The 25,739-nt window shown below is 43.3% G+C and overlaps 1 protein-coding gene across 3 annotated transcripts in view; it reads left to right on the top strand.

Moving 5' to 3' along the window:
• Positions 1-25,739, top strand: part of PLXDC2 (plexin domain containing 2) — a 263,873-nt gene that overhangs the window by 224,883 nt on the left and 13,251 nt on the right. For all 3 annotated transcript variants that reach the window (XR_014161530.1, XM_081882173.1, XM_081882174.1), the window contains exons 10-12: positions 7,863-7,923; positions 9,651-9,804; positions 15,351-15,389. Coding sequence is in view for 2 of the 3 variants with exons in the window: in XM_081882173.1 (XP_081738299.1) it covers positions 7,863-7,923; positions 9,651-9,804; positions 15,351-15,389 (254 nt within the window). In the remaining variant the exon portion in view is untranslated. The remainder of the gene's footprint in view (positions 1-7,862; positions 7,924-9,650; positions 9,805-15,350; positions 15,390-25,739) is intronic.

The following is a 25,739-nucleotide window of genomic DNA, read 5'->3' as shown; positions in this document are numbered from 1 at the left end:
TACCAGCGACTGACGGAGTCATGCTTTGGGGGCTCCGTTAGTGCATCGGTTTGGATGACCAGCCAAACCCCAGAGGGATCAAGCTTTTACGCACAAGCAGCTCACTATCCCATCACAGCAATCTGACAGTCTTTGAAAGCAGCTTGCGCAAGCAGAAGGCATCATGAGCGAACCATCCGGAACCGGAGGAGCAGGAGCGGGAGCTGGCGCAGATCCAAGCCTGGAACAAAGGTACAGGGCGTTGGAGGTCCAGCTGGCACTGCAAACGGCGAGGCTCGAGGAGAGGAGGGCTCAAGATGCAGATAAGGGGAAGACCACCCCACTTGCCAGACGGGTGCCTGGACTGGTGCAGAAATTTGGGGGGGATCCCCGGAACTATCAAGCCTTTAGGACAGAGATGCAATATGCTCTCAATCTACTGTTTGATGACTTCCCCGACGAGAACTCTAGAGTGGCGTACGTGATTGGCCATCTAGAGGGAGGGGCGAGGGACTGGGTTCGGCCCCTGATGGCAGCCAATAATGAAATCTTAAAGGACACAATGAAGTTTTTCCGCGCCATGGACTTGATGTTTTCCAGCGAGATCGAGCAGGGAGTGGTGCGCAGGCAGTTAATGGCGTGTAAACAGGGGAGCCGATCTGTACGTGAGTACTGGACTGAGTTCACCATGCTGATTCATAGACTTGGGTGGGACCTTGCTAGTGAACCTATTCAAATGCTGTTTGAAGAAGGTCTCTCTCCGGCAGTGAAAGATGAACTTTCCCGGGCGCCTAGGGCGGAGTCTATGGATCAGCTGACTAAATCAGTGCTGTCCATAGGAGCACGCCAGGAGGCTAGAGCTATGGAAAAGCGGGAAGGAAAGGGGGAACGTTGGAAGGACTTCCGCATTCCAGAGATTCCGGAGCAGCCTTTCCCGCCAGCAGAGCCGATGGAACTTGGAACAGCGCGCGCGCGCGCAGTTTCAAACACCAGTGAAGGGCGGAAGAAGGAGGGAAAGAGCGGCAAGAGATGCTATCTCTGCCAACAGCCAGGTCACTTTGCCAGAGTCTGTCCGCAAAGGAAGGAATGGCAAGGGATGGCGGGAACTGTTGGGGGGAAGGAGGAAGAAGAAATCACGGAGCCAGTAAAAGCCAACGCCTGGTTGCCAACATCAGGGCACAGCAGCCAGGCCAGGGAGTAATGAATGTGCCCACGCCGGAACCTCCAAGACCAGCGCTTGTGATAGAGGTGTTGCTGGAACTGGCAAACGGACACCCACTGAAGATAAAGGCGCTATTGGATTCAGGTAGCTCATGTAATTTCATGAGCAAAGAGTTTGCAGCTGCACACCAAATACAGACTATCCCATTGAGTAAGCCTTTGCAGGTTACCACGATTGATGGGAGGGAGCTGTTGGGAGGAGAAGTGAGCCAACAGACTGTACCAATGATAATGAGGGTGGCACGACACACCGAACTGATAGCGTTTAACGTAGCCACCTTGGGAGGAGCTCCTATTATCTTGGGTATGAGCTGGCTGGCGCTACACGATCCGCTAGTAGGCTGGCATCAGAGAGTGGTTTCCTTTGGATCAGCACATTGCCTAGAACACTGCAAGGAGGGAGAGGCTCAGGCAGGCGCCAGGGGCACTCTAGCAGGGATGGAACTGATGGACAAAGGGAGGGTGCCACCACAATACGCTGACTTGCTTGACGTATTCAGCGAAAAAGAAGCAGATAAACTGCCCCCGCACAGACCCTTTGATTGTCAAATTACCTTACTCCCAGGAGCACAATTGCCAGTGGGCAAGCTGTATGCAATGTCAGACAGTGAGATGCAGGAGTTAAGGGAGTTCATTGACAAGAATCTCAAGCGAGGTTTCATCAGAGAGTCACGAGCGGTGGGGGGCAGCCCAGTGTTCTTTGTGGACAAAAAAAACACGGGCAAGCCCAGGCTTGTATGTGATTTCAGGGCCCTAAATGCAGTGTCAGAACCAGTGACTTTCCCTATGCCCAGAATTGATGACATTCTAACACGGGTGAGAAAAGGGAAAATTTTTACCAAGCTGGACCTTAGGGGGGCATATAACTTGATACGTGTGAGAAAGGGGGATGAGTGGAAGACCACTATGTTCACCCCCTTGGGGGCCTTTGAGTACACCGTTATGCCTTTCGGATTACAAGGGGGCTCCGCCTGTTTTCAATCATTCATGAATCACGTCCTGGGGCCACTGCTCTACAAGAACTGCGTAGCGTTCTTAGATGACGTTCTGGTGTACTCAGACAATGAGGAGCAGCATGTGCGAGATGTAAGAGAGGTACTGAGCAAGCTGCGAGAAAACCGGCTGTGGGTGAAACTGGAGAAGTGTCAGTTTCATACCAAGGAGGTGGAATTCCTGGGGTACCGGTTGTCTGACAAGGGATTGGCCATGGATCCCAGCAAGGTTCAAGCGGTACTGGAATGGAAAACACCAAAGACCAAGAAGGACGTGCAAAGGTTCCTGGGCTTCGGAAACTTCTATAGGAAGTTCATCAAAAACTTTGCCCATTTAACAGCGCCCATCACGGATTGTCTTAGTAGCAAAAAGAAATTTGTTTGGACGGGAGAAGCGCAACAAGCGTTCGAACGCTTAAAGCAGGCGTTTGCGTCGGAAGAGCAACTCTTGCACGTGGATCTACAACAACCAATGAGAGTGGAGACTGACGCGTCAGACCGAGCGGTGGGGGCCGTTCTTCTCCAGCCGGGAAAAGATACGTCTGAATGGAGACCGTGTGCATTCTTCTCGCGGAAGTTGAACAAATCAGAGAGGAACTACACAGTGTACGACCGAGAACTGCTCGCCATTCATGAAGCATTCCGGAAATGGCGGCACTTGCTGATTGGGGCGCAGCACAAGGTTCAAGTCCGAACTGACCACAAAAATCTGGAATACTGGAGAACAGCCCGAGTGCTGAACCAGAGACAAGTGAGATGGGCCCAGGAGTTCTCCAAATTCCACTTTGAGATTCGTTACGTGCCCGGCTCCGAGAACGTGAGGGCGGACGCTCTTTCCAGGAAACCTGAGTACTTAGAGGGGGAGGGAGCGCCTGAGGCAAGGCATGTAATCCCTGAAGACCGCTGGGTGTGTGGGGCGGCATTGGTGGGGCAGAGGGAACTGATAGAGGGTACGGAGAACGATGAATACGCCCAAGAGAAACTCAGAGAGCTCCGGAGGACAGAGGAGAACACAGGGGGGTTCGAAGAAAAGAACGGGGCGTTGTATTACAAAGGGGCACTGTACATACCCGACGGGGAACTGAGGGGCAGAGTACTCAAGCAGTTGCATGACAGCCCCACAGCGGGACATTTTGGACAGCACAAAACCATGTGGTTGGTTACCAGGGAGTTTTGGTGGCCCAAGGTGAGGGAGGACGTACGGGAATATGTCAGGGGTTGCGACAGGTGCCAGCGAGCGAAAGGAGAGAGGGTGGCGCCAGCGGGGCTATTACAACCCTTACCCACGCCCGAAAGGCCATGGGAGGCAGTATCCATAGATTTTATGACGGACCTGCCAAAATCCAAAGGCAAAACAGCTGTCATGGTGGTGGTAGATCAATTAACCAAGATGTGTCATTTTATAGCTTGTTCACATGCAGTCACAGCGGAGGAAACCGCCAAGTTGTTTGTAGAACATATTTTCAAGTTGCATGGCGCCCCCTTGAGGGTGGTCAGCGACAGAGGGAAACAATTTACTTCCAGGTTCTGGAGGAAACTTATGAGCTTACTGCACGTAGAACTCAATTTCTCAACTGCCCGGCACCCAGAAACCAATGGGCAAGCGGAAAGGGCAAATGGGGTTTTACAACAATACCTGAGGTGTTATGTAAAAGACAGAGAAAATGATTGGGTGGATAAGTTACCTCTAGCAGAATTTGCCTACAACAACGCGGAGAACGTGTCCACAGGGATGAGTCCCTTCCTGGCAAATTATGGGTGTCACCCCCGGGCATTCCCAGGAGAGGGAGGGGAGAGGTGGAGCGTGCCGGCGGCGGAATATTTTTTTGAAGAGATGGAGGCGATCCACCGTCAGCTTCAACTTAACTTAGAGAAAGCCAAGGAAGAATATAAGAAGCAAGCAGACAGAAATAGGAGGGAAGGTGAAACTATAAGGGTGGGGGACCGGGTGTGGTTGTCCACCCAAGGGCTACCGTTCAAGGGCGGGAGTAAGAAATTGAGGCCCAAAAGATTGGGACCCTTTGAGGTCATACAGCAGGTCAACCCAGTGGCATTCAAACTCAGGCTGCCCAGTCACATGAAATTACACCCAGTATTTCACAGGTCATTACTGTCGCCGTACCGAGAGGGACGCGAGTGGGGGGAGCGTGAGAGAGAGGCCACCCAAACGCCCGTGATAGAAGAGAGAGAGCGCGACATGAACGTGGCAGGAATCATTGATTCCAGGTGGAAGGGGAATCAGGTGGAATATCTGGTAGAATGGGAGGGGGAAGCAGAGTCGGAAAACACTTGGGTACCAGCAGAGGTAGTCAATGACGAGGTTTTAATAGAAACATTTCATCAGCGTTTCCCAAGAAAACCGCAACCCGTGGCTCGATTTAGAAGGGAACACTTTGGGACCACCGATGAGGAAGGAGAGTTTGAAGGGTTCCCAGAGTCAGGGGTGGGTGAAGAAGCCGACTCCGACGAAGAAGAGGAAGACGGGGAGAGAGACGGTACGCCGTGGCTGGAAGTGTTAGAATCCTCGGACGACGAGGAGAGTTCCTTCAGGGGCTTTCCGCCCTCACCGCCAGTGGGAGAGGAGGCGGGAGGGGGTGAAGGGGGCCCTGGGGGGGAGGTGGATGTCAGGGAACTGCCATCGGAGAGACAGGTGGTGGACAGGCTACAGGAGAATAGGAGAGAATCTGCAGTAGAAGAGGGAACCAGCAGGGGGAGTGCAGGAGTCACAGCGGAGGGGAGGCTCTGGGATGCTTCCAGTGAGAGTAGTGGAGAGGTAACGGGACCCCCGTTGGGAACGCCCACCCTTCGCCGGAAACTGTCACGCAGAGAGTCTCGAAAGCGCATGTCTGTCAAAGAGCTTTTATGTTGGCGTAAATTCCGTAGACGCCCACTGTCAGATTCTACCAGCGACTGACGGAGTCATGCTTTGGGGGCTCCGTTAGTGCATCGGTTTGGATGACCAGCCAAACCCCAGAGGGATCAAGCTTTTACGCACAAGCAGCTCACTATCCCATCACACATACCATTGAGAACAGTTCCCAGACTTTTTATTTTTATTTTATTGGAAAACACCGATGTCCTAGATCTGGAAGGGTTTGACAATGCTTTTGGGTGGCATGCATACTTGTGGTATGACAAGGTTAAACAAGGTATGACAATAAAACCGCAAAAATATGTACAGGCCTCAGCATACCCTGAAATCTGTTCACATATTGTTGCAAACTAACAAATTCTGAGACAGTACATGCCACTTATCAGCCTTTAGTCTCTCTCCTGGTCTAAAGTCAACAGTTCTGCTTAGAATCTTTTTGTTTCTCTGTTGCTGACAGAGCATGGCTGTTATAAAGAGATGGCCCTGGGGGTCCAAGCCGTGGGTCTCCTGCCCCACTACTGACCCTTTTTGTAAGTTGTTTCTGGCTGTGTTGTCTAAATGAGGGTTGCCACATTTTTCCTGCCCTTTTGCCCTTGACAGCTCTTTGGTGGGCAGGAAACATTCTCAAATGAAACATGCTGAATCCATCCCATTATGCAGAAACTTCTAGAGATGCTGGTAGTTTTTGACCTCTCTCTTTTCACCATTATAAAAGGAGAATATTTTTATTTAGAAAAACAACTTTCAGGTAGCATAGTAAATAAACACTCAGCCTTATTTTTCAGTGCCAAAAATAGGGACAAATGACCCCCTAGGAGACCTCAAGATGTTTACTGCTTCTTTCTGTCTCTTACATTCACTACCCTGGAATAAATCTGCTCTGTTCCCTGTGGTTCCCTATCAAGAGCCACTAGCCAAATCAAACCATCACCATTATGTCTGTAAACATCTCTTAACGTCCCACTGCAACTCCTAACATCACATTTCTGTGTTCCATATAAACAAGAGAAGCAGAGAATCCTCAGGTTTCCCCCCCCCCCTCCCCTTCAAATAAGGCCCTTGTTCCCCTGTCCTCAAATGTGGTCTGTTAATTGCTTCTCCAGGAGCAGACTTGGGTCATCCTTTGAGAATGAAGTTGTTATAAAACGGCTGTGTTGACAGATGGTACAAATGGCATAACTAATCAAATCTACCATGGTGTTTTCATGGCAATGGGGAATTATCGCTGTGCCAGTAAATGAAAGGCTTATTAAATGTTGTGTTCTAAGCAGGAAATACATTGTAATGATAGCTTACAGAGTCGTAATTTGGGGATGCAACAATGATTATATGCTCTGTGACGGATGAGTCTCTGACATATGCCTTGGAAACATTTTGCAGATAGCTTCACTTGGAGCCAAAACTATCACTTCTGATAATGCAGCTTTTCTGTAAGGCTTTTTAGGTTCACCAGTGCCTCAGCAGAAAGTGTCAAATAAGCAGTGCCCTTAGGTCTTTCAAGTTCCTTAGGGCAGAGTAATCCAGATAACTTGCTTGTTCCACATGTTTTGGTCAAGAATTATTTCAGTTCCTCTCATGCAGTGTAGGCAGGCAGTTAATAGACAGAGATTTCCTGCTTTAGTAGTGCAGAAAGCTGCCTTGATCTGTGCAATGGGACTTAACTTCCTGGTAAGTGTGGATAAGATTGCATGCTAAACCGTGGTCTAACACTGTGTGTACACATCTCTGCGCACCGCCTCTCCCTTCCTCTCTCCTGCCCCTAGTGCAGGACTTCTGCCTAGTTTAGTTTCATATTCATCAAAGACTCTCAAGCTGAGTGTTAAGGTGTGAGCCAGTTTTTGTGGCTTATAACAAGCCATGGTTGATGAAACAAAATAAATGAATGTGTTTTGCTTTTGTTATTTTTTAAAAGATTGCAAGCGTTGAATAATTTCTGTCAATATAGCGCTGGGTTGATTTCTATAGTTGAGCAACATCTCATGTGTAAGTTGAGCTTGATTACGCCACACCTTCTTGCTTAATAAGTTACATAGTTGCAGCACTTTCCTATTCAAGATCTCAAGCCCACCTTAAAACAATTAATGACAATTCTTGCGCTGTTGGATGCTCCCTGGGAATAATTAAAGCATAATTCTACCAGCTGCTTTGAAAATGCACTCCTTGTATATCATACACTATAATTTGGTGTCAACCTCATTAATTTTCAGTTAATTAGGGTAAAAGTTTATGGGCATCCCACGTCTTTGCAATAAAAAAAATGAAAAGTTCAAGGAAAGAATTTCTTCACAAGTTGCTTTTGAGACTGTTTTGGATGGGTTCTTGCCTAAAACCTGGCATGCACTGATCAGACATTTAAGGATTCCTTGATATCTCTGATCGCCTAGTATGAAGAAACAGAGCCGTATTGCTTGGTACAGTGTGTTCTTTGTAGTATGGCTTTATACAAAATGAAGGGAAAATGCTGGACAGAATAAATTAAATTGGCTTAAATTCACAGGCTTGAAATCAAACCTTAATCTCCTGCTGTATAGTAAAATGAAACAATTAACTATCCATAGCAAAAAGACACTGACATGTCAAATTGTCTAATCGTGAAAATTAGTTCCTTATAGGGAGAGTTAATCATTTTGACTTGGAATATCATCCTAAATGAAGTGAATACTCTGTTGATCATAAAGGTTTAACAGTAAAGGACTTACTTTCCCTTGCCTCTCTCCCCCCCCCCCTTCCCTCTTTATCCAACCAATCTATTTTTCATTTGCATCCGGATCGCTTTAATCCCTTACCATCGTTTAAAGATGTTCCAGTGGATTTGATCGTCATCGGCAAGACTGGGTAGATGGTGGATGCCCTGAAGAGGTAATGTTTTGACATCCCATATTTAATAAATATCTTTTGTGAACAGCTGGGGCGGTAAGTAAATAAACAAACAAACCTGAGATTATGGTCCTGATCCAGAGATACAACTTTCCCCTGCTAACCAATGTTGAAAGGAGAATTTGGGGGATCAGCTTCTCCCTGGAGATAATCAAGGTTTACAGCTGAACATCTGCTCCATCGCTATTGCCATGAGCACCTGATGCTGGTTACAAGTGTGCCTCTCCCTCACATTCCCTAACAGCATCTTTTGGGCATGGATTCTGAATCCCAGAGTATTCTCCATGCATAACGACCTTGTCATTTTGGAACACATGCTAGAATAGCTGTTAATGACATTTAAAGATGATGAGTAGGTGTTGGGTTTTTTTTAAGATTTAGCAATGTTTCCTTTTATTAGTTATTCATGGTATGGGAAAAGATGAGATGTGCTATAAATGCTGGACAGTAACAAAATGAGTGGCTTAGTACCAAAGCACTAGCTTGCCAATTGTTTTGTAGATACTGATGGTCTTGTATGTCAGGTCACGCTGGAGACTAGCTCTGGATTATGTTTGGAAGGCCTAGGTCTCAGCTTTAGAGTGTTAAGAAAAATCTAGGTCTGAGGCTGGTCAGTCACCCAGCTCGTCGAGCAGAGCCCGTGGGTCCCTGCGGAATAAAGGAAGGAGTCCAGCCACCAACCGGAGGAAATAGATGTAGCCCAAAGTTTATTGTGCAACAGGTTCAAAGAGGAATTTTGAATCACGAGGATGGGGTGACAAGGACTTTTAAAAGTTTCTATCTTATCCCAGCATACAGTTCATTAAGCATCATAACTACATCATTGCTACATTAGAAAAGGGGAGGGTTATACACGATTAACATAGGAGGGATGTGTTGGGGCAACAGGCGGATACAGGATATGTACAGTCTAAGCACCTACTATAAAGGGACAATAGAACTTCGGTTTGCATAGTCTTCCACCTGGGCGAGTCCTGAGGAGTGCCTTTGCTCAGTGATTGATACCTATGAGTACCTTCCTGTGAGTATGTGACCTCTCGCTTGAGGGATTATGGTGAGGACCGAGTGGCCAATGAAGCAAATTGGCACTGGAATGAAGGAAACTAGCAAAGGAGTTGATTTTATATGATTTTTAAAGCTAGGTAACTTCCCTGAGCTGTCAAGTCAAAAGGATACATTTATGCATAATATTTGTAATCTTTAACAACTTTAAAGATATGCGCCCCCCCCAATTTCCGTAACAAGAGCATGTGAAGTAATGATAAACAAATAGGGGTAGCCAGCATGGGACCCTACTATCAGCCCCAGCCAACAATGTTCAGGGATGAAGGGAATTGTGTAGTGCAACAGCCACTAATGTATGTGGCCCTTCCACGACAAATCAGCATTCCCAGCATAGCAGAGAATCTGAGCATGCCCAGAGATCCTTCCCTCCTCCAACTTGGTCACTGCAATTCATCCTCACCCATCTTACAGATTTCTGCACTTCCCCTCTCCCCCTTTTTTTTTTAATCAAGGCAGAGAGTATTCTGTCTTGATTTTTATTTTATTTTTACGTCTTGATTTAAGGTTTCCATTTTCACTCACTCCAGTCTGACATTTTGTGCTTGCTTTAGATGTCTGTAGATCAGAGACAAATGGCCTTCATTGAGAACCAATTTTCTCCTTTCTTGTTTGTGTTCCCCCCTCCCCCCCTCCCGGCTCTGTAGTCTAAAGATAAGATTTGTGAGAAGAATGTAGACACGACGCAAATGCCTCCTCATACCACTACTGCTATCCAGCAGACAACAATGAGATTCAGAGTTTTAACCACTACCAAAGGAGCCACGACATCCCATCTGCCAACTAGCCTACCCACAGAAGGTAACTTAAACTGGAAGGGGCTTTCTGTTGTGCTAAGCCTCCTAGGGCGGAAACTGTTGTGTTTGCAGAGTCCGGAGCACAGCGGAAGGATGAGGAGTACGTGCCACATACTTTTCTTTTACTTTATTTACACTTCAATGCTGAGAGCTTACAAACAAGCATCTTGCCTCTGCGTGAGCAGAGAGGCATCCTCTCTCCTCTGAAGCACGGAGAGAACTGAGAAAAACAGGAAACCAGTGTACGTCACATCCAGTCTCCTTTCCCGTGGGAAAACCCAACAGCACAGACTGTGGAATGTAAACACCTGTCTCGTGACAAGCACTTCGCTGCACAGTGAAGAAAGCAGAAACCAACATCCTCCCCCTTTCTGTGAACATCACTGGGCAGCGTGTTCGTACAATATCTGTACAAACCCAACTTCTGCACATAGGTACAGTGTTGATCCCTTGATACAATCTTGGACAATACATCAGCAGGAATTTCATTACCTGGCATATAGGACATCGTTACGAGTCCCTTCTGAATACGTTCCCTAGCATGTTGCAACTTCAATTGCAAGTGCTTCGTGCTTTGCTTACAACCTTCAGAATTCAGCAAAGCCAAACATGCTTTGTTGTCCTGGTAAACCTGGATTGGACATTTGACAGGAATTTTCATGTCTTTGCACAATTGTAACAACCATTCACAATCTTTAAGTGAATAAGACAGTGCATTCAGTTCAGCTTCACAAGTACTTAAGCTAACTGTTGTTTGCTTCTTGCATGACCAATCAAATAGACCCTGATTGTACATATAGCAAACTCCAGACGTACTTTTCCTGTCTGTAGTGTCACTTCCAAAACTTGCATCTGCAAATATTTCAAGACCACCAGACTTCTGATTGTTAAATCTCAGTCTATAATGCATAGTGCCTTTCAAATAGCGCGCTATGCATTTCAGAGCTTTCCAATCCTTAACAGTAGGATTGTTGACTTGTCTGCTTAGCAAATTACAGCTAACAGCAATGTCTGGTCTTGAACATCTGGCAATGAAGTTTAGCTTGCCTAGCACACTTCTGTACAGTGTAGTGTCAGAAAATGCTTCTTCAGTGTCATCTACCTGATAACCTGTTGTCATCGGTGTCTACAGGGTTAGCATCCATCAGGTATAGTTTGCCTAACACATCAGCAATTTTCCGTGACTGGTGTACTAGAATGTTACCATCTTGATCTCTCTCTATTTCCAGAGATAGGTAGTTGCTTACCTCACCAAGATCTTTCATGTCAAAGTGCTCTTTCAGTTGAGCTAGGGCGTTATTGTACATTGTGACATCTTTCCAAAAGAATAAAATATCATCAACATAAAACAGACAATACAGTTTCTTTTGCCCCTCCTCTTTGACAAATACACATGGATCAGCTTTCCCTTGCTGAAAACCTAGAGAAAACAATACTTCAGTGAGTTTTGTGTGCCAACACCGTGCACTTTGTTTGAGACCATAAAGGGACTTCTTCAGAGCACAAACAAATCCCTGTTTTACCTGTACGCCATCAGGTGGAAGCATATAAAGTGATTCACCTAGAGATCCGTACAGAAAAGCTGTATTCACATCGTGGTGACTAATGTGTAGATTCTCCTCTGCAGCTAGCTTGAGCATAAGCCTGATGCTCTCATACCTCACTGTGGGTGAGTAGGTCTCGTGATAGTCTTCACCTGGTACCTGCGCAAAACCTCTGGCTACCAATCTGGCTTTGTGTCTGACTATCTTGCCATTTTGATCAGTCTTCGCTTTGAAGACCCATTTGCTTCCAAGCAGTTTCATTCCTGGAACTACTGGAACTAGCTCCCATGTTTTGTTCCTTTCTAAGGAATCAAGCTCAGCCTTCATGGCATTTAACCATGGCTCAGCTTCCTTTGAATCCAAATCCTGGATTTCTTGGAAACTTGAAGGTTCAAATACCTTCTTGGAGCTTTTAACAGCTGTTACTGCTATCTTAGCAAACTCATCAGCAAATCTCTTTGGAGGTCTGCCTTTTGTGGCTCTTTGTGACCTGCGAATTAGCCGTAGGTCTTCAACACTCTCCTCTTCCTTCTTAGGAGAAAAATGACCTATTGTGAACAATGGTTCCTCCAGTTCTTGATCAGAGCTTTCAGAGGGTCGCATAGAGGCTTTCGCACTCTTGAAATCCTCTGAATCACCTGATTCAGCTTCAGACTCAGAATCAGAACCTTCATCAGTGGGTGTGGGTTGTTGCGGCTGCTTTTGACTATCCTCAGTCTCATCACTGTCATCAGGATAACATTGGAAAATTCCCACATTCTCCCCCCACTTGGCATTGTACTCAACACTTCTTGTGAGCTTAATTGTCTTAGAGTCAGTCATCATTCTCCTGTAAGAACCTTTCTGATAACCTAGAAAGATACCATGCAATCCACGCTTGTCTAACTTGGAGCTTTGTGGTGTGTGAACCCACATGTCAGAACCAAAAATTTTCATGTGTTTGATGTATGGCTTCTTGCCAAACATCTTTTCATACGGGGTACAACCAATCGCTGAAGATAACCTGCGATTATAACTGTAAGTGAAACACGAGAGAGCTTCGGCCCAATAACTCTCTGGAAGATTTGCATCATGTAGCAAGGTTTTTAACCCTTGAAGCAATGTTTGATTTGCCCTCCCGCAAAGTCCATTCTGCCATGGCGAGCGAGGACTAGACAAATCGTGTTGAATTCCTTTCTCAGTCAGAAAAGCTTCAAACTGCTGAGAAGTGAATTTCCCCCCGCGATCACTGAAAAGAATCTTTACCTTCTTACCATGCACATTTTCCAACCAAGCACAGAATTCCTTGAACCTTGGAAAAGCCTCTGATTTCTGCTTAAGATTGTACACATAAATATACCTGGAAAATGCATCAATGAGAACCATGAAGTACCTGTTTCCACCCAAAGAGGGCGCTAGTGGTCCAACCAAATCAGCATGAACAATTTGGTATGGTTCTGTAGCTTGCCTACTAGACACCTTACCTTTCGCAGCCATTTTCACCTTGTTTGCTGCGCATGCCTTGCACTTCATATGGTACCTGCAGGGTTTAATAGTCATACCTTCAACCAAAGCAGGCATTTTAGATACTGCCTCAAAATGCAAATGACCAAATTTCCGGTGAAAATCATGAATACATTCTGCATGCAAACTTTTGTTAGAACCTGCAATGCAACAAGTTTCATCCTGCACATCATCATCAAAATACAAAACATACAAACGATCAACATATTCAGCATGCAATACATAATCATTTTTCTTTGTGATGATGCACTTTTTGTTCTTAAAGGAAACGTCAATTTTCCGTTCATTCAGCTGTCCAACACTGAGTAGATTATGTTTGGCATCTGGTACGTAAAGCACATCTTTTATTGATAAGTCCAAACTGTGAAGAACAACAGTTCCGTAGCCTTTACTGGGGATTGTGTGGTCATCCGCCTGGTGAATCGTACCTTCCTGCGGTGTAAAAGACACGAACAGTCGCTTATCGTTGCACATGTGGTGGGTCGCTGCTGAATCAACCACGAAGAAAGATCTAGACGTCTTCTGGACCTTTGCAACCTTTGGAGCGAAGCGTGAGACCATTGCCTTGTGCTGCGTTGTCCTGGACACCGGACCTTTGCCTCTGCTTTGGCCTTTTCCACGCGATGAGCTTTCGCTGCGCTGCTCTGTCTTGGCCCTGGGATATTTGCATTCCCTCTTCATATGGCCTAGACGTCCACACGAGTAGCATTTCACTGCCTTCAAAGCTTTGGCGCCATCTGGTGGTTCCACTGCACTCTGGGATGACGTCTGTGAAGACTCCCCCTTACCCATGCAGCTATCACCCTGGCGGTCTGCTTCATTCTGAATCATGGCAGTATCACAGGCTACTCTGAGCTGAGCATGTGGCTGATTGGCATCAGATTCCCCACTTGCATCAGCCAGCCTTCTGCAGCTAGCCATCATGACTCTGGCATTAGCCTTCTGCGTCATCTCTGCTGCCTTAAATCAAGCTGCTTTATACAAGCTGCGTCTCTGCTGCTTCAAGCCTCATTCTAAAGGCAAATTCAAAAATGCACTTTCGGTTTTCCAGCGTCCCAAGCCTTTGCCTTAGAGCCTGGCAAACGGCCTTTTAAAAGTTCAAAGTCCAGCCATAAAGCCATTAATTAGGAGCTGGCAGGCTGCCCGGAGCATGAGCAACATACCTCTCATCAATCATCCTGACGCGCAGAGATATCCGTCCCTCTGTTCCTCTGCATTCTTTGCCGGCACTCCGAAGTCCATCCGTCACTTTGACTGCGTTGTTCTGGGCCCGATAACCAAAAATGTTGTGTTTGCAGAGTCCGGAGCACAGCGGAAGGATGAGGAGTACGTGCCACATACTTTTCTTTTACTTTATTTACACTTCAATGCTGAGAGCTTACAAACAAGCATCTTGCCTCTGCGTGAGCAGAGAGGCATCCTCTCTCCTCTGAAGCACGGAGAGAACTGAGAAAAACAGGAAACCAGTGTACGTCACATCCAGTCTCCTTTCCCGTGGGAAAACCCAACAGCACAGACTGTGGAATGTAAACACCTGTCTCGTGACAAGCACTTCGCTGCACAGTGAAGAAAGCAGAAACCAACAGAAACCTCACATGACATCAGCACATTGGGGGAAAGCAATCCTTGCGTAATGATTCTGATCCAAAGATACTACAAACCAAGGGAGGGCCAGTGGCTGAATGCAGACCTCCTGGCCTCTCTCTCTGACCCATGGAATGCTTCATGAGCCACACCCTGTACCCACCACGAGGGGTTCTGTACTCAAACTCTGATCAACCCTCATGCTTGCCTGAACAGAGGCTAGACAGAGTTGTGTGAGAGTGGAAGGAAAGCACCCTACTGTACAAAGGTAACATTAACATTCTGGCATCACGCAGGGCATGTCATTTTAGGGGGTCAGGGTGAAAGTTAACTTTTGCACATTTCTTCAGCGAGAGATCTTAAAAATACCTTTTTTGCTGTGAGGAATTCAAAGCTGCTATTATTTTTTGTGATTGGACAACATTTAGCTTTGTAAATATATTTTGATGAAGAAGCACATAAACTACTTTTGGAAAAACAAAAGAATTTTACTTTTACCTTCTGAAAATGACAGGTAATGCTAAAATAACAACAACTTTCCATGCAATTCTGCACACAGTTCACTTACCAGGCAAAACTAAATTACATTAATTTAATCAAAATAACTTTTGAATTCCCAAGTCGTGTTACAAGTTCTTAGCACCCCTCATTTGGGGAATTTGAAACTGGACAGCACAACACCAGCTCCTCTTGATGTTAAGAATCTTTAGTTGCTTCAAAAAACTGGAGAATGCTAAATTACTGTATATTTGTAGTACAGAAATGCTCTTAAATTACTGATGTGCACAGCCTACTGTGAATGTGGGACCGAAAAGAATACCAAAGGTAAACCGGAAATAATAAGAATCACAAGTAAAGCATTATATCAGATTTTTATGCAAAGTTCTGTGTTCTAATAGCTTTGATTTTCTTTTTCTAGATGATACCAAGATAGCGTTACACCTAAAAGATAATGGAGGTAAGAGCAGCTAATCTTTGTGTTCAAATAATGTCAGCTACATTCCATGGAACCACGTTAATCTGTCTCAGAGAAACCTTGTCCTGAACCCACAGGAGAAGTCACTTGCCTTATTATTATTATTATATTTTATTTTTTGGTACCACAATACTATGGAAGACATTCTAGGAGAGTACACAGTACGTTATTATGTTATTGACATTATTAAATGCATAATTCATTTCCCCAATTAGTCAAACATACTTGACACTGGTTTATTGATTTATGGAGTATATGCCCTGCTTTGCCTAACTAGGAAAACAAAGGTAGATGTAGGAAAATACATTCTAATAGAGAAAAGAATAGACTAATTTTGTCAGTCATGCCTCCATGACTTAGTTTTGGTTGAGGCCAGGGATGGGGACTACCATTAATCCCAGGCCGCATAGCCAGTGATCAGGGGTGGTGGGATTTACGAGTCCTTCAACACCTGGATGGTCTCATCCCTGGCCTAAGCTCAGATCTGATGAACTCATAAAGGTTCCAGAATTCTGTCTACCACAGTTACCCTTTCTTCTGTCTGGTTCCTTAAAAGAGCACTATCTCTTAAGAATCTCCTTCCCACCCAAGGTATCTTGTTAATGCATTTCACATCCTTGCACACTCCCAAAAGTTAAGTGCTCATTCCCTGTGTTCATATGGTCACAGAGGTTGCTGTAGCTTCTATTCTCTTCTTACTGTTCAAGCATGTGCCTCTGATGTTCCTAGTGCAAAACACATTTCACTTGCAAACTACTTCTGTGCCCAGGACCTGTCAGCTTAGGCAGGCAAAGAGGACTACATTGCTCAACTCCTGACACTATAGAGGAAATTTGGGACAGAATAATAACATGGATCAGCCAGCAACAACCCTCCCATCCCTATTGATGGACTGTAGCTCTTCATCAGTCAACCACAATTAATTCTGTGTTTCAGAATGTCAAGGATGCTTTAGGAGTCAGTAATTCCCCCCCCCAACTCATTCTTTCATTTCCTTTTCATTTCATTGTTTATTTTTTAAGTCCCGTTGTTTATGTTCTGCTAGTAACCATGCTTCGGAAGCTCCCCCCCCCCTTTCCCTTTTCTGAAGACAGAGCAAATCAGCCCTTAATTGCTTCTCATCTGCGCTTCATTCTAGCACATTTCACAGCAAAGGTCAGAGTGTTCAGCACTCAGTGTGTTCTGATTGTGGCTTTCCAGGTTTAAAGAAGAGTTGCTGCGTGCAATTTATAATACTGGAAATCAGTCATGTGTTGTTGTTGTTGTGTTAACAGAAAACAGCAATAGATCTTTTCCTGTTATGGACTTCCTTTTCCCCAAAGGAAGAAATCAAAGCAAAAGCAAACCAATATATAGTGATGACATATGAGATCAGATTTCTGAGTATTTCCATGGCCTTAGCTTTTGCTAGAAGCGTGTGGGCAAAAGGGCTGGTTTGCTTGCCTCCAGTGACGACCTGTAAAACTCTGCATTATGCAGCATGGAATTTCAAGTCTGTGGATGGCTGACTTCTCGTGATTATTGTAATCATGCAACTCAGCTTAGAAGCGCTTGATTCCCTCCCGCCCCGGTCAGTCTTTACTCAGCTTGTTTACGACCTGAGTTTTCTCTGAATGTCTGTGGGGCACTTCTGCATGGAAAGTCTTGTAAAAGCGGTAGTTATGTAGAGAGCTTTGCTTATGCTGTTGCTTTCTTCCCAGTACTGCTTGAAACAAACAAACAAAATGGGGAGGAAGAACTAAATGCTAACTGCTACCTTTTAAATTGGGGGCTCTGCTCATGGCACATCCTCAATTATGCACTGCTTTTTATCCTAGCTCTCAGATTAGGCTGATAAAACTTCTCTAGCTGTGCTTTGTTAGCCTTTCAGGCAGACAATCTCAAGACAGACAAATAAAAAGCCATCAGCTTTCCCAAAATAAGATCCTCTATTAAACTCTTATCGAATTGGAGAAGCGAGTTATATCTGATCAATGAGGCTGTGTCGTTACTTGGGCTCCGTTGGGGCGCCACGGTCAATACTTGATTAGAAACAACCAAAGGATTCTTAATAATCCTGCCATTCCTTTCACACTGTAACACTTATGGCCATAATTTATCACATGGTGACTTAATTACATTTTAAATCTTACTGCCGGCTTAGGTCAAACTATTCTGACCTTTTTATTTTATTTTATATTTATGGGGAAGTCACCTGTAATTAAAAGCATTAAACCCCCGTGGGAACGCTGAATGGTTTCTCCTTGTAAATTCCCCATTGCTTTTTTTGGCTTCTCCTTTCGAAATACAGTTTATCCAGATGTGTGTTGTCTTTTTAAGGTACAGTCTGTCTCGCTATATGTCCTCCAGCTCAGCTTTTTTGGAATATTGTAAATGTTGATTGGTAGAGGCAGCAAAGCAGTTCTGTCTGGGTCTGCCCTAAGAAGGGGTGAGGGAGAAATTCAGTTTGTCTTTTAATGCAAATCTATTTAGTTTACACTTCCAGAAGCAATACGTGAACTGAGAAACAAGCTATCCTCTGAAATTCACACTTCTCTGAATTTTGCAATGCAGTTCTCCAGCCCCAAAAATATGTGGAACAAAATTGCACATATATGGGGACAATGTGGATTAAGATGCACGTATATGTGAAAACAACATTAGGATACATCACTTTCAGAAATGTGTGTGTTAGGCAAAACTGCATACAAAAATGTGTATGTTAGAAGAGGTGCACTTTTAAAATGCTGTTGAATTTTTGTGAGGACTTATTTTTAATTGCAAAAAAATGTGGAAATCTGGTGAACTGAATTTAAGCTTGGAAGAAGGAGAAACCAAAACTGACAGATTGGTCCACCCCTGCTGAAAATTAAGTCCTATCTTGGAAGATTTTTCAACCTCTTGATCCATTTAGAGCTTCTGTCCCAACTTTTAAAAAGTGAAATTTCAAGCTAGAACAGGTTGTGCTAAAGTTTAGCAATAGTTTCTCTTATCTGCAATACTTTGAAAGCGTCTGTTGCTCCCCCTGAAAATGTAAAGCCTTGAAAATTATTGTCAGAAAAGTAGTGTCAGTAATTCCAGAATGTTGGTTTAGTAACTCTGCTGCACCACATTGCCCACTACTGCTTCCTGGTCTCATTGCTATCTTCTCATGTTGTTCACCCTTCCTTCTGGCATCATCCCAGATCCCTGCTTTTCTTTTTTTTAAAAAAAATAATATAATATTTATTAAGAGTTTAAAAATTACAAAAAGAAAAAAAAAGAATTAAACAAATCAATATAATACAATGCAAAAACAAAAACACTACATAGAACATTGAATTAACAAAACAAAACAAGAACAATTAAAAACACTTCCAATATTTTCAAACTTAGCTTTCATTCACTTGTTTCATTGACTTCCTCATGCCTCCCCTTTTGTATTCCACTTCAATTAACTGTTTCAGCAATTCCTTTTCATCTTCCTCTGTTTTCTGTCCTGTAATTAATCTTAACATATTCTAACCTTGTTTTTTTTCCCTTTTAATACATTAACAATCTATCTGTACCTAGTAACATTTCTGCCAAAGCCATATAACTTCATTCCACCATTTTTCTAAAGCTCATTAATTTTACAATATTTCTGTAAATAATCTTTAAATTTTTTCCAATCTTCTTCCACTGACTCTTCTCCCTGGTCATTTCCGCCAATTCCATATAGTCCATCAGCTTCATCTGCCATTCTTCCCGGGTGGGTAAAGCTTGTGTCTTCCAATACTTCGCGATGAGAATTCTTGCTGCTGTTGTTGCGTACATAAAGAAAGTTCTGTCGTTCTTTAGCACCAATTGGCCGACCATGCCCAGGAGAAAGGCCTCTGGTTTCTTCAGAAAGGTATATTTAAATACCTTTTTCATTTCATTATAAATCATCTCCCAGAATGTCTTAATCCTTGGGCATGTCCACCAAAGGTGAAAGAATGAACCTTCAGTCTCGTTACATTTCCAGCATTTATTATCGGGCAAACGGTAAATTTTTGCAAGCTTGACTGGTGTCATGTACCACCTGTAAATCATTTTCATTAAGTTTTCTCTTAGGGTATTACATGCCATAAATTTCATACCTGTGGTCCATAACTGTTCCCAGTCAGCCATCATAGTGTTATGTCCAACATCTTGTGCCCATTTAATCATATCAGATTTCACCATTTCATCCTGAGTGTTCCATTTCAACAGCAAGTTATACATTCTTGACAAATTCTTAATTTTGGGATCTAACAATTCTGTTTCCAATTTTGATTTTTCCACCTGGAAGCCAACCTTTTTGTCCAAATTATACGCCTCCATTATTTGATAATAATGGAGCCAATCTCGCACTTTGTTTTTTAATTTTTCAAAGCTCTGCAGTTTTACTCTGTCTCCATCTTGTTCCAAAATTTCCCAATATTTCGACCATTTGGCCTCCATATTGAGTTTTTTTCTGTGCCTTCGCTTCCATTGGTGACAACCATCTTGGGGTTTTATTTTCTAACAAATCCTTGTATCTTATCCAAACATTAAACAGTGCTTTTCTAACAATATGGTTTTTAAACGCTTTATGTGCTTTTACCTTATCATACCACAAATATGCATGCCAACCAAATACATTGTTAAAAACTTTTAAATCCAGCACATCAGTGTTTTCAAGAAGCAGCCATTCTTTCAGCCAGCAAAAAGCAGCTGATTCATAGTAAAGTTTAAGGTCTGGCAGGGCAAATCCACCTCTTTCTTTAGCATCAGTTAATATCTTAAATTTTATTCAAGGCTTTTTGCCCTGCCAGACAAATGTAGAAATATCTCTCTGCCACTTCTTGAAACAGTCCATCTTGTCTATAATTTGCAATGTTTGAAACAAGAACAACATCCTTGGCAATACATTCATTTTTATCGCAGCAATTCGACCTAGCAATGATAGCTTCAAATTTGACCATATTTCTAAATCCTTTTTTCACTTCAATACAACATTTTTCATAGTTATCCTTAAACAGATTCACATTCTTGGCAGTCATGTTAACCCCTAAATATTTCACTTTCTTGACCAATGTTAATCCTGTCTCCTCCTGAAACTTCTCTCTCCCAGATCCTCTGCTTTTCCTCCTTTTGTTCATTTCATCAGTCTACGGATTGCTGATTCTTAACTGCACCCGCTTCTGTATTCCAAAACGCTTTTCTGGCACCAGATTCCTTTATCTCAAAGAAGTGTTAATTACTGGACCTATATTCATATGAACAACAAGATTATTTCTTCTGAAAATGCTATATACCCTTTTGAAATCAGACTCCGTAATCAGCTGCATCTGTAGGAGAATTACCAAAACCTTCCGTCGTAATCAGGTCTGTGCACAAGCAACCCATTTGCATGCACTTCTGAACCAAGAGACAATCAAAGCCAAGCACAAGAGGAAAAGGAAGAGGAGAGCCCTCGATAGATAATTGAATGGTTCAAAATCCAGCCCCAACCCTCCTGAAAAGTGTAGTGGTAAATGTTTTTACGTATTATTACATTTGGATGCCACCTTTCCTTCAATGAGCTCAAGGTTCTCCTCCTCACGCTACCCTCACAATTCTGCAAGGTAGGCTAGACCAAGAGATGGAGACTGGCTCAGGGAGCCTCATGGCTGAGTGGGGATTTGAACTAGGCCCTCCCACGTCCTGGTCCAGGAACCTAACCACTATACCATACTGGCTCTCCAGTACATTGCATGACTGTTGAATGAACATCCATCACTTTTTGGCTCATCTCAACCATTTTTCACTGCTAGTGCTATCAGCAGTCTTGGTAACTGCTAAAAATAACATAAACTTGTAAGTCAATATCTCTATGTATACATATGTGTGTGTGCACGCGCACGCGCTGTAAAATTGCTTAGTTTACTCTCGAGCATTTTCTGTTTTGATATGGCTAGGTTTCAGTGCTTTTTCATGGTGAGGTTCTCGGGGAAGTGGTGCTATTTGTTTCAAGGAATGATGAGCTGGGTGTTTACTCCTTCTTTCTCTCTTAACAAAGGGCTTGTTTAAATTCTCTGCCGGAAGAGAAAAGTGCTGAAGTCATTCATCCTGGGAAAGCAGCCTCCCAGATTAATAATCTTTACTTTGAGGAAATTTAATCTAGTCACTCTGATAAATTGCTTTCACTTCAGCTTGTTTCATGGGGTTTTGGACTTTGCTCAAAAGTGTGTTGGTATAAAATGCCTGGATTTGCTCCAGATTTTTCCCAGCCACCCCTCCCCCCCGCGCTTCACTAAGCACCGTTTTTTACTGCAGCCTTTGCTGCTGAAAGTGTTCAGAGTAGTGCAGAAATTAAGCAAAGAGATTATTCAAATCACTACGGTTTGTTTCCTTAAGTGATGGGAATGTAACTTTTTTTCCTCCATGCTGGATGCCAAAATCTTATTTTGCTTTGAAAAGCAGTTATATAAATGGCAAGGTGGGAAATGACTGCCATTGAATTTAAACTTGTTTTTGCATCAGAACAGCCTCCAGGATTGAGAATATGCAGAACGCCAGCAGAAGATCTCTGTTGCATTCAAAAGTCTGCATATGCAGGTCAAATAAAAGATGTCTCCTTGATCAGTTTACTCTTTTAGAATTTGTAATCCCAAAAGGAATTGAGATGTGGTCTGCAAATAACATAGTTCTGCAGCAATTATTTTGATTTCAGAGAGAATTATTCTAGGGTTAAAGATCTGAGGATTGCAATTTAATTTTCATTTGGTTCATAGAAGGAGAATTCTTTGGATAGTACTTTGTTGCTTTTTGATCTTGCCTTGTAGGCTAATGCTCAGTGATATCCATGCAACATTACTGCTGCATTTGGGGGGGCTGGGATCTTATAATGGAGAAGAGAGAGAGAGACTCAGAATGATAGTGGATTCATTTCATTCATTCTACAACTGATTTCAGAATGTCCACAGGATGCAATCTGGGTTATAACTGTGGAGCCTGTTGGTGTTTTCTGCCATCTAAATACAGATAGGTAGCCGTGTTGGTCTGCCATAGTCAAAACAAAACAAATTCCTTCCAGTAGCACCTTAAAGACCAACTAAGTCAGTTCTTGGTATGAGCTTTCGTGTGCATGCACACTTCTTGAAGAAGTGTGCATGCACACGAAAGCTCATACCAAGAACTGACTTAGTTGGTCTTTAAGGTGCTACTGGAAGGAATTTGTTTTGTTCTGCCATCTAAAGTAAGAGCAGGGGACTGAAGTGGTTTTTGAATTACAATTTTCCCGTGCAAATTTGGGTTATTTCCATAAGAAAACACCCTAGTTTGCATCATAAAAAATGTGATGCCCTGGAGAGTGATCTAATTAAGCATGTTTATTTTACTTGTATGAAGTAAACAAATGTCAAAACTTGGAAACTGCCAACCTTGCATCATAATGTGTTTGCAATGGGCATCCATTCATTGTCACTAATAAACTTTTGAAATGGAAAATCTTCCTTGGAAAAATAAAGCACTAGGAAATTTTCAGCCCCACATTACAGGCAGAAGGGAAATCCATTACTGGATACCCTGCTTGTTTGTCTTTTTAAAGTTAAAAGCAGAAGGGGGTAGAAATAGATCCTGATTGCATCACTGAGGGATCCGGTGGGTGGGTGTGGACCTTTTCTCCCAATGCTGTTTTCCTGATCTAACCCTCTCCTCCAAACTGTAATTTCATCCTTAGTGGGGGAAATACAAGTACATAGAAATAGCAGCTTCCAGTGGGGGGACAATTTAGATTGCAAAATAGTACAAAGAAAAAGATTTTATAATTCTTCTCTGGAGTCTCATAACTGCACTGACTCTATTAGCTTTAGCATCCTGTTTACTTTGGTCTTCAGGTAGAATTATTTCATTTTCTTGCTACCGGAGATCCTTCAACTGCAGTTGCTAGTAGCTGAATCTGGAAAGTTGTCCAGACCTTCCTTTCCCTGTGTATGTAATAAAAAGGCAAGTTACCTGTTTATAGAGTTCCTGATCATGTTGTTTTGTATCAGATGTTGCCAATAATGTATATCAACCTTGTGTTGTTATTGTTGTTATTACATATTTATTAATGCCCCATCTATTTCCCTGACATGGACTCAAGGTAGCTTACAAATAAAAATAAGAACAGCTAAAAACATAGAAGATTTTTTTTAAAAAAATGAACATGGAATGAGAGAGAGAGAAAAAAAATCTATTAAAACAATACAAATAATTACAGCAAAAACAGCATAGCATCAGCGCTTTCATCAAAAGCAGTCAGAGACTTAAGTGCACTCTCTTGTGGTCACCTTAATTGGAAATGAACTTTGCAGAGATGGTGAGGAGAGGAGCGTCAAGAAGCCAAGCAGGGTTCCATTGTCCTGGCAACATCAGATAAGCCTTGGTTAACATAATACATTATTTTCACCCGCAAAAGGTTCTGAGGTTGCTTCTTCCTTCCCTTCTTTTCTACTACTTTGTAAGGAAACTTACAAAGGGACGCAGGTGGTGCTGTGGGTTAAACCACAGAGCCTAGGACTTGTCAATCAGAAGGTCAGCGGTTCGAATCCCCATGACGGGGTGAGCTCCCGTTGCTTGGCCCCTGCTCCTGCCAACCTAGCAGTTCGAAAGCACGTCAAAGTGCAAGTAGATAAATAGGTACCGCTCCGGCGGGAAGGTAAACGGCGTTTCCATGCGCTGCTCTGGTTCGCCAGAAGCGACTTAGTCATGCTGGCCAGATGACCCGGAAGCTGTACGCCGGCTCCCTCGGCCAATAAAGCAAGATGAGCGCCGCAACCTCAGAGTCGGCCACGACTGGACCTAATGGTCAGGGGTCCTTTTACCTTTACCTTTTTAAGGAAACTGTCTGGTGCCATCTCTGCCAGCGAAAAGTTTTTCGAAGTTGACAACCTTTTTCATTGTCTGTGCAAACAGAGTAAAAATGATTTCCCTTTTACATTTTAACCTTGAGGTTACAACTTATGGGACTTCAGTTATGCAGATCATTTGTTTGTATACCGTTTGACACTTAAAAATTACACACATACACGTACCTCACGTTCCTTTTGCATTTGGCATGCTGATCCCTTTGTCCAATATACATGGAGCGCTTCATAAGCGGAGGCTGGCAAAAATACTGACAAGATGTTGGCGTATGTATTGTCTGGAAGTGACAGAATTCTCATTTTCAAACCTGGATGCTAAACACTGTATGAATATCAAATGGATAGGATTAGTTTTTATGGTTCTTACTCTCTTAGCTTGTGGTTTTGTTGAAATCCAACATTATCTAAGATGTCTGTGGCCTGAACCTCTTTTTAATAGAGCTTTGCTTGTATCTACTGTGAAGAAGTTTAACTCACACATACTGGTGCCACAGGAAGATTTGGACTGCAAATTGTGAACTCTTCGAAAATACGTCGGTATCCTTGTTGGGGACCATTTAGTAGCTCCTTATTGGTGGGAATCAGAAATATACCACAAATGGACTGCTTCCATACCACATTATTAAGATCTTTATGGTGACAGGCTAGTGTTGCTGCCTCAGGCCCCTCATTTCTGGTGGTGACCTGTCAGTGGATGTTACTCCACTGACAGCAAAAAAATATTACTAACAAAACTTTTAGAGACCATTCTCTTGCAAAAGAATCCCAGAGCATTTCCCAACATACTATAAAACAACATAATAACAACAGCAACAACCCAATTAAATCAATCAATTTATCCATCAGTTATAGAATCATCTAAGAGATTAGCCGTAAGCAGGTGCAGGTAGGCAGGGGCTAGGGTATTGTTGTTGATTATTATTATTTTGTATCTTTATTTTGTATCTAGTGATTTATGTGGAAATCGTTCAGTTTGGTTGTGTACTTTTTGATGTTTAGCTTATTTTTTATGACTACTTTTGTTATGCTTGTAGGTACGTAATTTTTTAATATGTTGTAAGCTGCTTTGAGCTTGTTTTTGACCTTTGAAAGACAGCATGTGAATGAAATGATTGATTCAACAGATCCCAAAACTTCAAATAGCAGAAATTAAATACAGGAGCCCACCATGCTTTTTTGGCAGTTGCCCTTCTAAAACAAGGAAATATGACACTTGTCTTGAGAACTTCATTTGGGAAGCGAAAGTAAAAAAAAATCAGTCCTCCAGTTTGGAAAACCAAAGGCAATTCTGCTGACAAACTCTGCTGTGGTCATGCCTACTGTGTAGCCTATTCTCAAATAAAGCCATGGCCCCAAGCAAGACTCTGGAAAGCAAGTGTCAGTCAAGAGCAGCCAGCATGGAGTGGCATTGTTGTGCATGTGGCCTCCGGGCAGCAACGTCACCGTAGCTTACCAGGTGGGAGAAGAACACCCGGATGGGTGAACCAGATTTGTTCCATTA

The sequence above is a fragment of the Podarcis erhardii genome, assembly GCF_964252035.2.
Source record: "Podarcis erhardii genome assembly, chromosome: 12".
NCBI classification, from domain to species: domain Eukaryota; kingdom Metazoa; phylum Chordata; class Lepidosauria; order Squamata; family Lacertidae; genus Podarcis; species Podarcis erhardii.
The sequence above is the reverse complement of the archived record's forward strand: the minus strand, read 5'-3'. Positions and strand labels throughout refer to the sequence as shown.